The following is a 12,647-nucleotide window of genomic DNA, read 5'->3' as shown; positions in this document are numbered from 1 at the left end:
CATGGGAATGAGTGAGCCCCTGAAAATGTATTTACGTGGCCGCATTTTCAATGGCAATTTAGAAATGTGACATCTTGCTCCTCAATCGTAGTCCTGCAAGGACCTAAGACCAGGAACAGTGTGAAGTCCTCTCTCTTAGCCTGAGTAAAATGCCAGGCTGCAGCTAGACGGGAAGGCCTTAATCCTTAAACAGGCCTAGTATCTTGATCCTGGCTTCTGTAAAGGAATATCTCGTCTCTAGTTTCCCGTGGACTGGCAGCACTGATTTACCCTCGCCACCTTTTGCATACATTTAGGGAATTTAGGGGTGTGACTGTGTTGTTGTCTGGGTCCTGCCCACATGCAAACACTTTGTAACCTAATGTTAAAGCAATATACTGTCTTTTCCTTGTGATAAGCCACTTTTCTGAGTGTTTCTTCGTGTGAAGAGTTCTTCATCCGGTAGAAAGGCAAGAGTTTACATGCATTTAAAGAAAGCATGGCTGTCTCCATAGAGAAGTCCATGTTTGGGTCATATACGGTTGTCCACAGGGGGCTACCACCTGGAGGCCATGGTTGCGAATGGGCCTGACTGACACTGTTCCAGACCACAGGTTGTGCTGCCCTCCCAGGATATATTCCATGATGATCCTTCGATGTCCTCTCTGTGGCTTGGGGCCCCCGCCAATAAACAACACGTGGTGCAGTCTCTACTGAGAGATGACTCTCCTGTTCTCACTAGAGCTATGGTACAATTTTTGACCAGGATCTCTGAAGTTAAATCTGGGGTAGTTTGGCCTGTATAATAGTGATTGCCGAGGATTCCCTCTTTACTGTATGTTTCAGAATTATAACACACTAGTATCTTGAAGAATTAATTAGCGGGGTTTCCCCCCCCCCCCCGGTGACTCACCCACCGCCACCACTGAAATGTTTAAAAGTCTCTGGTGATCCTTGAATCTTCCCACCAGCCTTGCCATCCTCTCTTGGTGCGCCTTTGGAGAACCACTGAATCGCAGCCTATTCACGCCGCATATTCAAAGCCCCTCACTTCCCGCCCTGCCCCTCGCAAGCTAAGAATTCTGGGAGCTGTAGTTTGCCCAAATGCTTTAATTTCCCCTCAAACGCGGCCTGTCTGGACGGAGGAATCGAGGCGCTCGTGTGAGGTAACCCTGGCCTGGCTCGGGAAAAGCCGCGTCGCTGAAGCGGCTGGGAGGAAAGTTCCGTGGCGGGGCTGGGAAGATGGGCCACGTAAGCACTTCTCGTAGTCGCTTCAGGGCGCTCGCCTGGGTGTGCAGCGGGGATTTGAGGCCGAGCTCCGGGGCGGCAGCAGGAGCAGCAGCTAGGCTGAAGCGGCCCCGGAGGCCCTGCCTGCCGCCACACCCAGCCCGCTTCCCTTAGGGCAGGAAGCCAGAGGCAGCGGCGTTTTCTTGGTCCTCCTGGCTGGTGGAGAAGATAAGAGCCCAGCTTGGGGGCCTCGGCCCAGTGACTGGGGAAACCTAATAATAATAATACTGTATCGGCACCTTCGCCGGAGGAAGGAGGCGGGGGCGAGAGGGAGGCGGGGGCGGCACTGCTGCTGGAGGCTGCCTCCACACGGACCCATCTTCCACCTTCACCTCAGGTCGCTGCTACTGCCCCGGTAGGGAAACGGTAGGCAGAGGGGTTGGGGGGGGGGGAGAGCTCGCGCGTGTGTACAGTCTCTGCGTCCAATCCCTGTGTCCCTGGGGCACATGCGCATTAGCGCGGAAAAGGGACACACGGAATCTGGACGCAGAGACACAGGGACTTTATTATATAGGATATGGTTTTTATTGTCTTATATATGCCAATAAAGGTGTTGAATTGAGGGGGGGGGACAGCTACCACCACTCCTTGTAGCAGTGAGTTCCATAAATTAAGTGCTGCTTCTGTGATGAAAGATTCTCTTGTGTATCCTTTTCTCTTTTGGGTGGGGGGGGGAGGGGCACAGGTGAGGCTGGTTGGCATCATTGCATGACTGAGTTGCAGAATGATGAAAAGAAGAGGGGAATTTCCCTCTCTTCGTGCCCTTCGACATTTTAATTTGCCCTGCATCTCTTAACTTACATTTCCCCCACCCTCTAAACCAAGAAACCTCAAACAATTTTAGCCTTTCTGCAGGGGTGTGGGTGTGTGGGTGTTCTGTCTTGCGCCCTTTACCTTCAAGGGTTCATCCAGGGAATGGGTTGGCCTGTTTTTGACAGTGTGGTGTAGAGAGATTCCTTGGATTGCTGTTTTCTCCCTGGCACCTAGATCCACAAATAATTCAAACTTCCGCACTAATATGTACCAGAAGCTGCATTTCCCAAGAAACATGAGCCTGCTTTGAGCTCCTGTGCCTCCTTTTTTCTTAGAAGACCTGAGGATTGACCCCTCTGTCAACCGGCACTTAATTCCTGAAGCAGGCTGTGTCTGCCTTGTGTTTTCAGTATTGCCCAGTATTGGTGTCTTGCTCCTAAAACTCAGGATATGAAAGCATGGCTGTCTGTTTGACTTCCATCTGTTTTGCCGTTTCCAGTAATCACAGCCTTCTGTACTTTCCTGCCTTCGTAATTTGACTGAGAATATTCTTTATGAGGCTGGTTTTTAGGTTTGGTGGTGGTGGTGATGACTGCCGTTATCGAACTAAGAAAGATGGCAAGGGATGACTAAGGTAATTCATAATGACACCTGGCCATTTATGTTTTGTTTTAGAGCAGGCATAGGCAACCTTGGCTCGCCAGATGTTTTGGAACTACAACTCCCATGATCCCTGACCACTGGCCCTGTTAGCTAGGGATCATGGGAGTTGTAGTTCCAAAACATCTGGAGAGCCAAGGTTGCCTATGCCTGTTTTAGAGTGAGCCCAAGGGTTTCACATACTTTCCTCAGATTTCAGCTACCCTGTAATGTAGGCTAGAAGAACTATTGTGTGGAAGTGGAGAGATTGCGGTCCCCCTACACCCTCGCTGGGGTGGCCCATCCTGTTTCGCCACCTGAGGCAAAAGGGGAAGGTGTTTCCAGGTGTGCCACCCACTCCTGCCACAGCCTCGCTTAATGGGGTCTTGGGAAGGTCCAGCCGAGCTCTCATGAGATTTTGCAGGGCTCCCCAATGTCTCTCCAGAACCCAGAAGCTGCTGCAGCTGCTTCTCCTTGCTCTTCCACCAGTGGTGATGCCCCTTGGAGTCTACCGCCCGAGGCGGCTGCCTCAGTCTGCCTCATGGATGGGCTTGGCACAAGAGGAAAAGCCCAGCTGCCTTTCAGTGCTTTGATCCAGGCCTCAGTTCTGAGGTAACTGTTAAAGCCATAGTTTCCAACATGGGGCACACGCCCCCACAGGGGGGCAATTTGATTTTTAGGGGGGGGGGGCAATTCGAGAATGAGTTATTAACAGTGAATTTTTTGCAACTGTCCTTTCGTTCTTTTGTTTTTCTCTTTCGTGGATGCCGTGTTCTTTGGAAGCTTGTTTAGACCAAGTTAATGGCCTTTTAGGCTTTTTCTACTCTGTGAATAATAAAAATTACAGTATATGTCATTGGGGGGGGGGACACCAGGATTTTAGAGGTGCTTAGGTGAGCATGGCCAAAAAAAGATTGGGAACCACTGTCTTAGAGGCTTGGGACAGGTAGTGGTTTAACAATCAATCCCCTTTCCCGGGGAATTCTGGGGATTCTTGCAGCTCTGTGAGGGAAATAGGGATCTTTTAATAGCTCTCAGCACCCTTGACAAACTACAGCTCCCAGAATTCTTTGGGGGAAGCCACAGCTGTTGAATGATAAGTGATATGAAGAAAGACGGAAGGAACTGGGCCTGTTTAGGCTAGACAGACAGTGAGGTAGAACTGAGACTTTGACTAAGAGAGGCTGGATTCAACTTCCGGCTTAACCGTGAAGCTCACTGTGTGGCCACCAGCCAGTGACTCACTGAGCCTCACACTTGACTACACACCAGACATTTACGGTACATTCTCCCCGCTCGCCTCCCCAAAGAATCCTGGGAACTGTAGTTTACCCCTCTCCAATAGCTGCAGTTCTTAGTGCTCTTAAGAGATTGCAGTTGCTACGATTCTTTGAGATGGAGTAAATGTGCCTTAAATAGTGTGGAGGCAGACGCTGTTTCACAAGGTGGTTGTGAGGCCACGTAGGCTGCCACCAATTTCCTCGGAGGAAGAGCAGATAATAAATACAAAGAAAAGAGAAAGACAGAGGTTAGGTGGAGAAGGACAACTTGACAGCTTTCTAATGCCTGAGAGGACTCCAGGAAGAAGAGGGAGAGCTATTTCTTGCATTGTCCTCTGGCAGGCAGCAAGGCCTTGAAAAGGAGTACCCCACTTCATGCCTGCCAGATGTTGGACTATAATCCCATAATCTCTGGATGACAGGAACTCTCTGCTGCCATCTTTTCTTCTCTTTTCTTTTGGGGATAGTTGTCCGAAAAGTGGGATGAAAATACAGGAAATAAACATATATTTTTAAAATCTAGATACACTTCCCACTCATTCAAAATGGTGTCCTCTTCTGTGGTGGCCCCCTAAACTGTGGCACTCGTTCCCCACAGAAGTGTGCCTGGCACCTTCATTATGCAGCTTCTGAAGGATGCTGAAGAGGCCGCTCTTTACCCTGGCCTTTGACACACGAGATGTATATTTTCGGGACACAACTTATTTTTTGTGATTGTAAATTGTTTTAAACGTGTGTGTGTGTGTGTGTGTGTGTGTGTGTGTGTGTTGTAACCTGCCCTGTGACCTTAAGAGGAAAGGTGGGTAATTAATAAACAAACAAATAATAAAACACTCTCCTTCCACACTGGTCATGTTGATAGGAGCTGGAGTCCAATAACATCTCAAGGACACCATTTTGCATGAGGGGGAAGTACACCTAGATTATAGGAGCTGAGATTTGTGACATTCCAAAGCATATAAATGGTGGGTGGGATTTACATGAGGAGGAGTCTGACCTTCCATTTGTTTTTAAGAGAAAATGCTGGTGGTGGAACTGAAAAAGAGTCTTCCAGGTTCTGTGTAGTGCATGTGTTGAGTTTGAGGCCGTGACGGAAGGCCTGACCTGCACATTCAGGAAAACACGTGGTACAACACAGTTTGGGAACCCACCGTTTCAGAATACCAGCAGGGCTTCTGTGCTTGAATGCTCTCCCTCGTGGCAAATGCTTTCGCCCTGTGGAAAGCTGGCATGATAGCAAAAAGGCACCTCTCTTTTCTATGAACAAGGTATTGGGTTGTTGTTGTTGTTGTTGTTGTTGTTGTTAATGTGGAGGAGCATTGAAGTATACTTCACCCAAACTCTGAATTGGTGCGTTCCCTAGAAGACGTGAACTGTGTGTTGTTGTTGTTTTAAAGTAAATTGCCCGACAGATTGATCAGTTGGTCTCTGGGAACCAACATAGGGTTGGCCACATTTTAGGATATTCTTCTCAATTTATAAGCATATCTGTGGTGCAGTCGGGAATTCAGGCACACTCTAACCACCACCAGTCCTGGGCTGTCCTACAACATGCCGCTGAGGTTGCTGGTGGCTGTTTTGGTATCAGGGACTCTTGTGCCTCAGGCAAATTGTAGCTGTGACACTGGGGATGTTTGTGCATAGATGCGGCTACCTCACCCCAGTGAAACAGATAGATATTTACTGCCAGCACTCCTCTATCAATTGGTTCTGTCACGCAGGGTGGCCTTTGGCCATCATTGGGCAACTGGCGTGCCTCACCATAAAGACGGATCCCATTTTATTGCCAACTTTCCCTGTTGCAAACTGAGCAAAAAACAGTCCATAAGAATAGGGGCTGCAAACATAGTACTGTATTGAGATAGGAATCTCAAGTGGGTTCTGCTTTCCATCCCTGGCAAGCAAATCATTGCTAAGGCCGGTGTGTTAATTTGGCACACAGAGAGGAATTTGGGTCTTAGCCGTGAGAAAACTTACCCACCTTTGCTGTGCCCCAATTTTCAGAAGCTGGTGTCTATGTGGATAGTGCTGTTAAATGGTTTAGTCACTAGGGGGTGCTGGACTCAACTGAGTGGAATCAGGGGATTTCTTGTGATTCCCAGAAGCTGATACAGTACTATCTACACAAGTGGGGGGAGAGAAGGTGCCCTCAGGTCCTGCTTGCAGGCTTCCCATATGCATCTGGTTTTCCACTGTGAGGACAAGATGCAGGAGCTATTGACCTGATCTAGCAATAAGATATTATGTTCTTATAGTCGCTAGGGAACACTGGACTCAGTTGTACCTGGGTGGGTTTTCGTGTGCATGCACACTTCTTCAGATACCGCACACGAAAGCTCATACCAAAATAAAAACTTAGTTGGTCTTTAAGGTGCTACTGAAGGAATTTTTTTATTTTACTTCGATCCAGACCAACACGGCTACCTACCTGTAACCAGTACCTGGGTGGGTTTTTCTTTGTGGGTCATGTCATTATATAGTTTAGTCTATAGGTGGTGCTGGACTTAGTTTTATTTTATCTGGGTGTAGCCAAGAGTTATATTTTGGAGAGAGAGCAGAATCCTTGACCAGCTCCTTTACTAGTGTATGACCTCTCAGTCTTCTGCGACATGGTGCCAGAAGTCATGTTTTAAATCCATCAAATCCTTATTAGACAAGGAAATTGGGCACAGCTGCCTGACCTAGAAGCCTCTTGCTTTAAGAATCATGTAGCCTAAGAGTGGGAGAGGAAGATTTGCTTACATTGTCTTGGTGACCCTCAAAAATGAGAGGAGAGCTGCCATTTTATCAGCACACTTGGAATTGACCAGAACTGAAGTCAGCAAACATCCATGGAACACAAGACACACCCCACCCTCCCAACAGAGAACCAGAAAAAAAGTCAAGCCAAGGGTAGGGTGTTTGGTTTTTTTTTCTTTTTTCTAAAATCCATGATTAAAACCTGGTACAAACAGGTGAATATATAGATATATTTCTTTTAGTAGATGTAATATTTTTTTTTTCCTTTCTCTTTCTCTCTCTCTCATTATACAGCAAATATAGAATTTCTTTTTCTCTCTCTGTACAATAGAGCGGTGTCGGTTTTTACAAGGCGACACACAATACCTTTTCACCAAAGAAATGCACAAATGGGACTTCAGGCGGTTCGTAGTCTAAACTGGAAGACTCCATTTGCAAAAGGCCCAAAAAGATTTATCTTTTTAATGTTTATTTTTTTAATAATTAAAAAAACACCTTCTGCTAACTTTTTCTGATTTACCTTTTTGTGTGTGTGTTTTGTATTTTACTTTTTGGTTACTGAAAGGAAGAAGAAGACAAAACTGTACACAGAGTCCACAAGAAACCACAGATTCATGAGTCATGCGATGCAGTCGTGGTTACTCCATTATTCCTTTCATTTTGTGCCTCTCTCTCTCTCTCCCTGTTGTTTTTCACTCAGGTTTTTTTTTAATTCAATTTTTCTGCTTTTTTTATAAAAAGAAAACATTTCCCCCCCCACTCCACCATTTACCTATTACTTTTTCATCATGGTAGGTGTTCCCCTCCCGTTCTCTTTTCAAATTTGGTGTGGATTTCACAAATGCGAGACAATATTTTAATACCTCTCTCTCTCTCTCTGTTACATTATATAGAATAATTATAGATAAGTTATTTATTTGTGTGTGTGTTTAAAGACAAGTCTGGATTAAAAATAGCTGCTGCTGATTTCGTTTGTTTTGTTTTGTTTTGGTCCAGTATTAAGTCACGAGTTACAAGTTTTGAGGACTCAGGACTTGTGCTGGGCAGACACCCCTTTCCAGTAGTCTAAGATGTCGTGCAGGTCCTCGTCTTTGGCAAACTGGACCTTTTTGCGGAGGGCGTGGCCGGCCGCCATGTACTCCTCCTCGTCTTTGTGGCGCTTGCGGTTCAGTTTGAAGCGCTCCCAGATGCTGTGGGAAGGCTTGCAGGTGTACTCTGGACTGGAGGTGTAGCTCAGGTTGTGGTACTGGGGGGAGAGCTGAGAGTAAGCCAAGTCCCTGGGCCGGGGCCTGGTCAAAGGTTCCAAGATGGAAGGCTTGCGCCCGCCCACACTCTCGTGCTGCTGCTCCCCCTGGTGGGACCCTGGGTACGAGTGCCGGTGCTCGCTGTACTGGCGGATCTTCTCGGCCTCGGCGCGCAAGATGGCGGCCGCCGGCGTCACAGTGAGGATGGTGTCTGTGGTTGGAGACGTCTTCTCGATATATTTGGCTTCGGATTTGTGGGCGGAGCCCTCGGAGCGGAAGGATCGGGGGCTCCGGATGGAGCCGCTGGAAGAGGTGCTGGAGCGCTTCGGGGGCCCCTCCATGCTGTGGTGCCTCTGCAGAGGGTGGTTGTAGCTCTCCTTGTAGACCGGAGCCAGGAAGCTGTGTTTGCTGGGGATCTGTTCGGACAGGAGCACCAGCTGAGGCTCGGCTGTGGACACCGCCCCCGACTTCACCCCCTGGAAGGAGGTGGACTCTGATTTCAAGGCATCGATGCAGTTGTTGATGATCTGGTTGACCTTGTCCACCTCCTTCGTGATGGTGGAGATCTCCGCCACCGAGCTCTGGCTGTCTGGCTGCAGGGGCAGCTCACAGTCCCTCCTCTCGGGCTGCTCGCCCGTCCGCACCTCCATGTAGTTTCCCTTCGTGGCCTTGGGGGTCTCTTTGCTGTCGATCAGCTTGTACTGCTCAACTTCCCCCATGGAAGGGAGGTAGGGGATGCGGGTCATCGTCTCGCCGCCCAGCATCTGCCCTTGGGACAGCTGGGAGATGCTGGTCGCCTCCATCTCCGGCCCGTACTTCAGCTCGATGATTGTCTTCTTCATGTTGATGGCAGCCTTCTTGTGCTTCTCCTCCTGCTGCCGCCTCTTCCGGAGGCAGTAGTACACCACCCCAAGGACAATCACCATCCCAAACAGGCAGCCCAGGATCGTCATGATGTAGTGAGTGGCCGTCGAAGGGCTCGGCACCGGCTCCTCCCGGTTATGCTTGTTGAGGTTGATGGTGAGGCAGGTGTAGTTGTACCTGGAGACGCGGTTGGAAGACATCACGCAGTAGGTGTAGTCTTCATTGGGGCCCAGGTCCGTCAGCGTGATGTCCTCCTTCTTCTTCAGCAGCTTGGTGAGGACGTTGTAGCGGCCATTCTCAAACTGCGCCAGGGTGTACATCTTGCTGAAGGGCACCGGGATCTGCACGCTCAGGATGGCCGAGTTGTGGGTCAGCTGCTTCACTTTCATGGTGGGGAACAGGCCCGGGTCGATCACGGGGGTGTGCAGCGAGGCCTGGGGCGTGGTGCCGTCCCCAGAGAAGCACTCCTCCTCGGGGCACGGGCTCTCGGGCGGAGCGGTGGTCACCGGGTTCTTCAGCGGGATCAAGTAAGGCGGCATGGTGTAGGGGCCCCCGGTGCAGAGGGAGGACAGCATGCCCAGGGCATTGCGGTACCCGCTCCGGCCTTGGCCCAGAAGGTAGTAGCCAGAGTAGTCTGGCGGCGAGTCACACTGCATGCGGTCGTAGGTGCGGGTCATGTTGGTGAAGCCCTCGAGCCACTGGAGGAAGCCCAAGAGCTCGCAGGAGCAGTAGAAGGGGTTGCTGTAGAGTTCGCAGACAGACAGCTTGGCCAGGCCCCGGAAGGTGCTGCTGTCCAACCTCTGGATTCTGTTCATCGACAGGTCAATGTTCACGATGTTGAGGCACTCCCCGAAGGCATTGGGGGTGACGGTCTCGATGAGGTTGGCCTGGAGGTAGAGGTACTCCAGCTTCCCCAGCCCCCGCAGGATCCCCTCCGTCAGGTTCCTCAGGCGGTTGTAGCCGAGCTGCAGCACTTGCAAGTTGTACTGGCCGGAGAAGGCACCGTCCTCGACGTATGAGATCTCGTTCTTGGTCAGGTTGAGGTATGTGAGATTACTGAAGCGGCTGAGGGAGGAGAACTGCACGCTCTTGATCTTGTTGTCGTTCAGCCTCAGGTCCAGGATGGTGCTGTTGATCTGCTGCGGGATGGACTCGTACGGCGGCTGGTTCTGGCTGCAGATGGCGAGCCACACAAAGCCCTTCTCGCCCTCGATCAGCCAGCAGTCCGCCTGCGCCTTCCCCACGTACAGGAGGGAGACGGCCGCCACGCAGGTGCACAGGGCTGACGTCGCGGCCCACCGGCGGCCTGCCATTTGGGAGGGCTGGGCGGGGACGAGGGGCGGCCCCCTTTCTTCCTGCAAGGGGAAAGGGATGACCGTCTGCCTCACAGCACAAAACTCCGCCTTGGATTAGTGTTTGCCATTCTCTCCTTGCGCTCCATGGCTTCGGACCATGAAGGGAACATCCAGTCGGAGGAGGTGGGAAGGGGACTCCTCGTCCGGTGCTGATCTTTCCCAGGGTGCCCCCTTGGGCAAAAAGCTCTAGCAAGGGGCTTGCTGGCAAGCTGTCTCTCCTGCCATCCTATTGGGCTTCCTTGGGGGGGGGGGGCAAGGAGGGACCTGGGAGGAAGAGGGAGGTCCGGCTCAGGCACACACTTCTCTCTCCCTCTCGGCAGGGCGTTTCCAGGTGCTCGTCTTGCCGCCGGCTTCTGCTTTGAGGCTCGGCTCCTTCTCCATCACCCTTCCTTGTTGTGACTGCCTCTCGTAACGCTCCTTCTGCTGGGTTACTTCGGTCTCCTGCCGACAAAGAAGCACAGAGGGGAGAAGGCAATTAGTGGGATTTGTCAAAGCGAAATGCAACCCCTGTAAAACAGCACACACACACACACACACACCGGTAGGAATAATATAGGGACACTGGAAACTGTCTTACGTCAAGCAGTCTAGTTTACTGTTGCTGGCACTGGCTGGCAGCAGCTGTGCAGGGTTTTCCTAGCCTCACCTGGAGATTCTGAGCACTGAACCGCAAGGACATTTTGTGTACAAAGCAGACGTCTTACCACCAGACTGCAGCCCTTATCTGGATTTATTTCAGAAGTTTGAAATTGTTTCACGAGTGTCCTTCATATATTGGGGTGTTGTCATTGTTTACAATAAGCTGGTGTGAGGCTGAGTGGAGGCTGGTAGCAATTTGTCCCCAAACACAGTTTTGATCCAGTCCAAGGCCCCTATGTCAGCTATTCTCATTGAGAAGAAAGGGCCCCTTGATGTCGATGGGAGTTTTATAGCCCTCTTCCCTTGCCCCACGTAATACTCCCAACCCAGCTCCTATTGGAAACCACAATCACCAAGCCCAAAATTACATCAATAACACCACACCTAGTTTGGCCCTCCATCTCCAGCGTTAATGCCGACCCCTTTCTCTGCCGACCTGCACATAATTGGCTATTCACTCCAGACCACCTGTCCTCTAAGGACAAGGATCACGTGCAAAGCTTTCATTTTGTAGTTCAGTATAACCCACTAGGATTTCAGGGATCTGAAGGAGCTGTGTTTGTGGAGATGAGCTGGCTCTTTGTGTTACAGACAGGCGTAAAGTTTGCTTTCATCTGCTTGCATGCATCTTCCTACCTAGACATCGATTTGTGCCTCCCCCCCTCTACCTGCACCCAAGTCCACCTCCTGCCTCCCTCTTTGTCAGCGCCTCTTCAGGATCCTCTTTCCATGTTGCCCAGGTCAGTTTATCAATAAATGAAGGAGCTGCTTGTTACCAAAAGAGAGTAATGACATAGCAGGCCGCGATCCATTACAAATGATAAATGTTTAATCATGCAAAGAGATGGGAAAGGTGGGGGTGCTTTTATTTTTATTATTTGGCTTGCAGGCACCAAATGTTAGAATGAGCCAGAGCTATTCATTATGTGTACAATAATCAGAGCAGACATCTCTAAGATGGTATAGCAAACATTTATTAATGATGAAGCCTCCGCTAAATGGCTGGATGTCCATTTCGTATACGTCAGGTGTGGGGAGGAGGCTCTCAGGCTCAAGCTGCTGTCTGGGTTCATTTTCTCTTCCTCTCCTTCTCTCACCCTTATGCATATTCCCAGATCAGCTTCCACACACTTGCATGGTGAACTTGGTTCGAATTGCAGCAGAGTTGGATAATGAGGGGGCCCTTGATTCCAAACCTGAATTAATTTCCAGTGGCTTAGTTCCTCTTACCGGGATTGGGTGCACCGAGAGGGTGGCACGCAGCAGGTAGGTTGGGATTGGGATGCACTGTGATCCACAAACTCTGTGTTTTGTAGAGTGAAATAATATAAGCCAACCCCAGCCAACTTCTAGCATTCCTCCCTCCCTCTCCCTCTCCCCTAGCTGTTGTTCATTAAATGAGGGGAACTCAGCAAAAGCAGGGAGGATCTTGAGAGAGAAATGGCAGGCAGGGAAAGCTTAAAAAGCTCTCCAGATATACCAAAGAAATTTTAGATCTGGGGTGTGGGGAAGGTGGGGTGCAAAGTGGCCAGGAGATATCAAAGGGTGATGTAAACCTAGGCCAGAGCCCAAAGCTGTGTCCACACCATATATTTAAAGCACACGACTCCCCCCCAAAAGAATTCTGGGAGTTTGGGTTTGTTAAGGTTCTGGGAATTGTAGTTCTGTGGGGTAGTAAACTACAGTTCCCAGCCTTTTGGGGGGAAGTTCTGTACTTTTCACATAATTTAGATGTGTGGTGTGGATGCAGCCCAAACCAGAGCGATAGCTGGGGGGTGGGGTGGGGGGGATCTAGCCAGGGTTTCTGCCCTGGTCGAAGCCTCCAGAGGGGCACCATTGAGGCTCCCAGCCTCCCGCATGTCTGGGTT

The 12,647-nt window shown here is 50.1% G+C and overlaps 1 protein-coding gene and 1 long non-coding RNA gene across 2 annotated transcripts in view; both read right to left on the bottom strand.

The window, feature by feature from the left end:
* Positions 1-7,378: 7,378 nt before the first annotated feature.
* On the bottom strand, positions 7,379-10,098 carry ELFN1 (extracellular leucine rich repeat and fibronectin type III domain containing 1). The gene has a single exon (XM_035131765.1). The coding sequence runs from the start codon at positions 10,096-10,098 to the stop codon at positions 7,705-7,707; it is 2,394 nt and encodes a 797-aa protein (XP_034987656.1). The 3' UTR covers positions 7,379-7,704.
* A 96-nt stretch (positions 10,099-10,194) lies between these two features.
* LOC118093303 (uncharacterized) overlaps positions 10,195-12,647 on the bottom strand; it is a 171,037-nt gene continuing 168,584 nt past the window's right edge. Inside the window, exon 3 of the long non-coding RNA XR_004693617.2 lies at positions 10,195-10,581. This is a non-coding gene — a long non-coding RNA (uncharacterized LOC118093303). The remainder of the gene's footprint in view (positions 10,582-12,647) is intronic.

The sequence above is a fragment of the Zootoca vivipara genome, chromosome 14 (genome assembly GCF_963506605.1).
Source record: "Zootoca vivipara chromosome 14, rZooViv1.1, whole genome shotgun sequence".
NCBI lineage: Eukaryota > Metazoa > Chordata > Lepidosauria > Squamata > Lacertidae > Zootoca > Zootoca vivipara.
The sequence above is the reverse complement of the archived record's forward strand: the minus strand, read 5'-3'. Positions and strand labels throughout refer to the sequence as shown.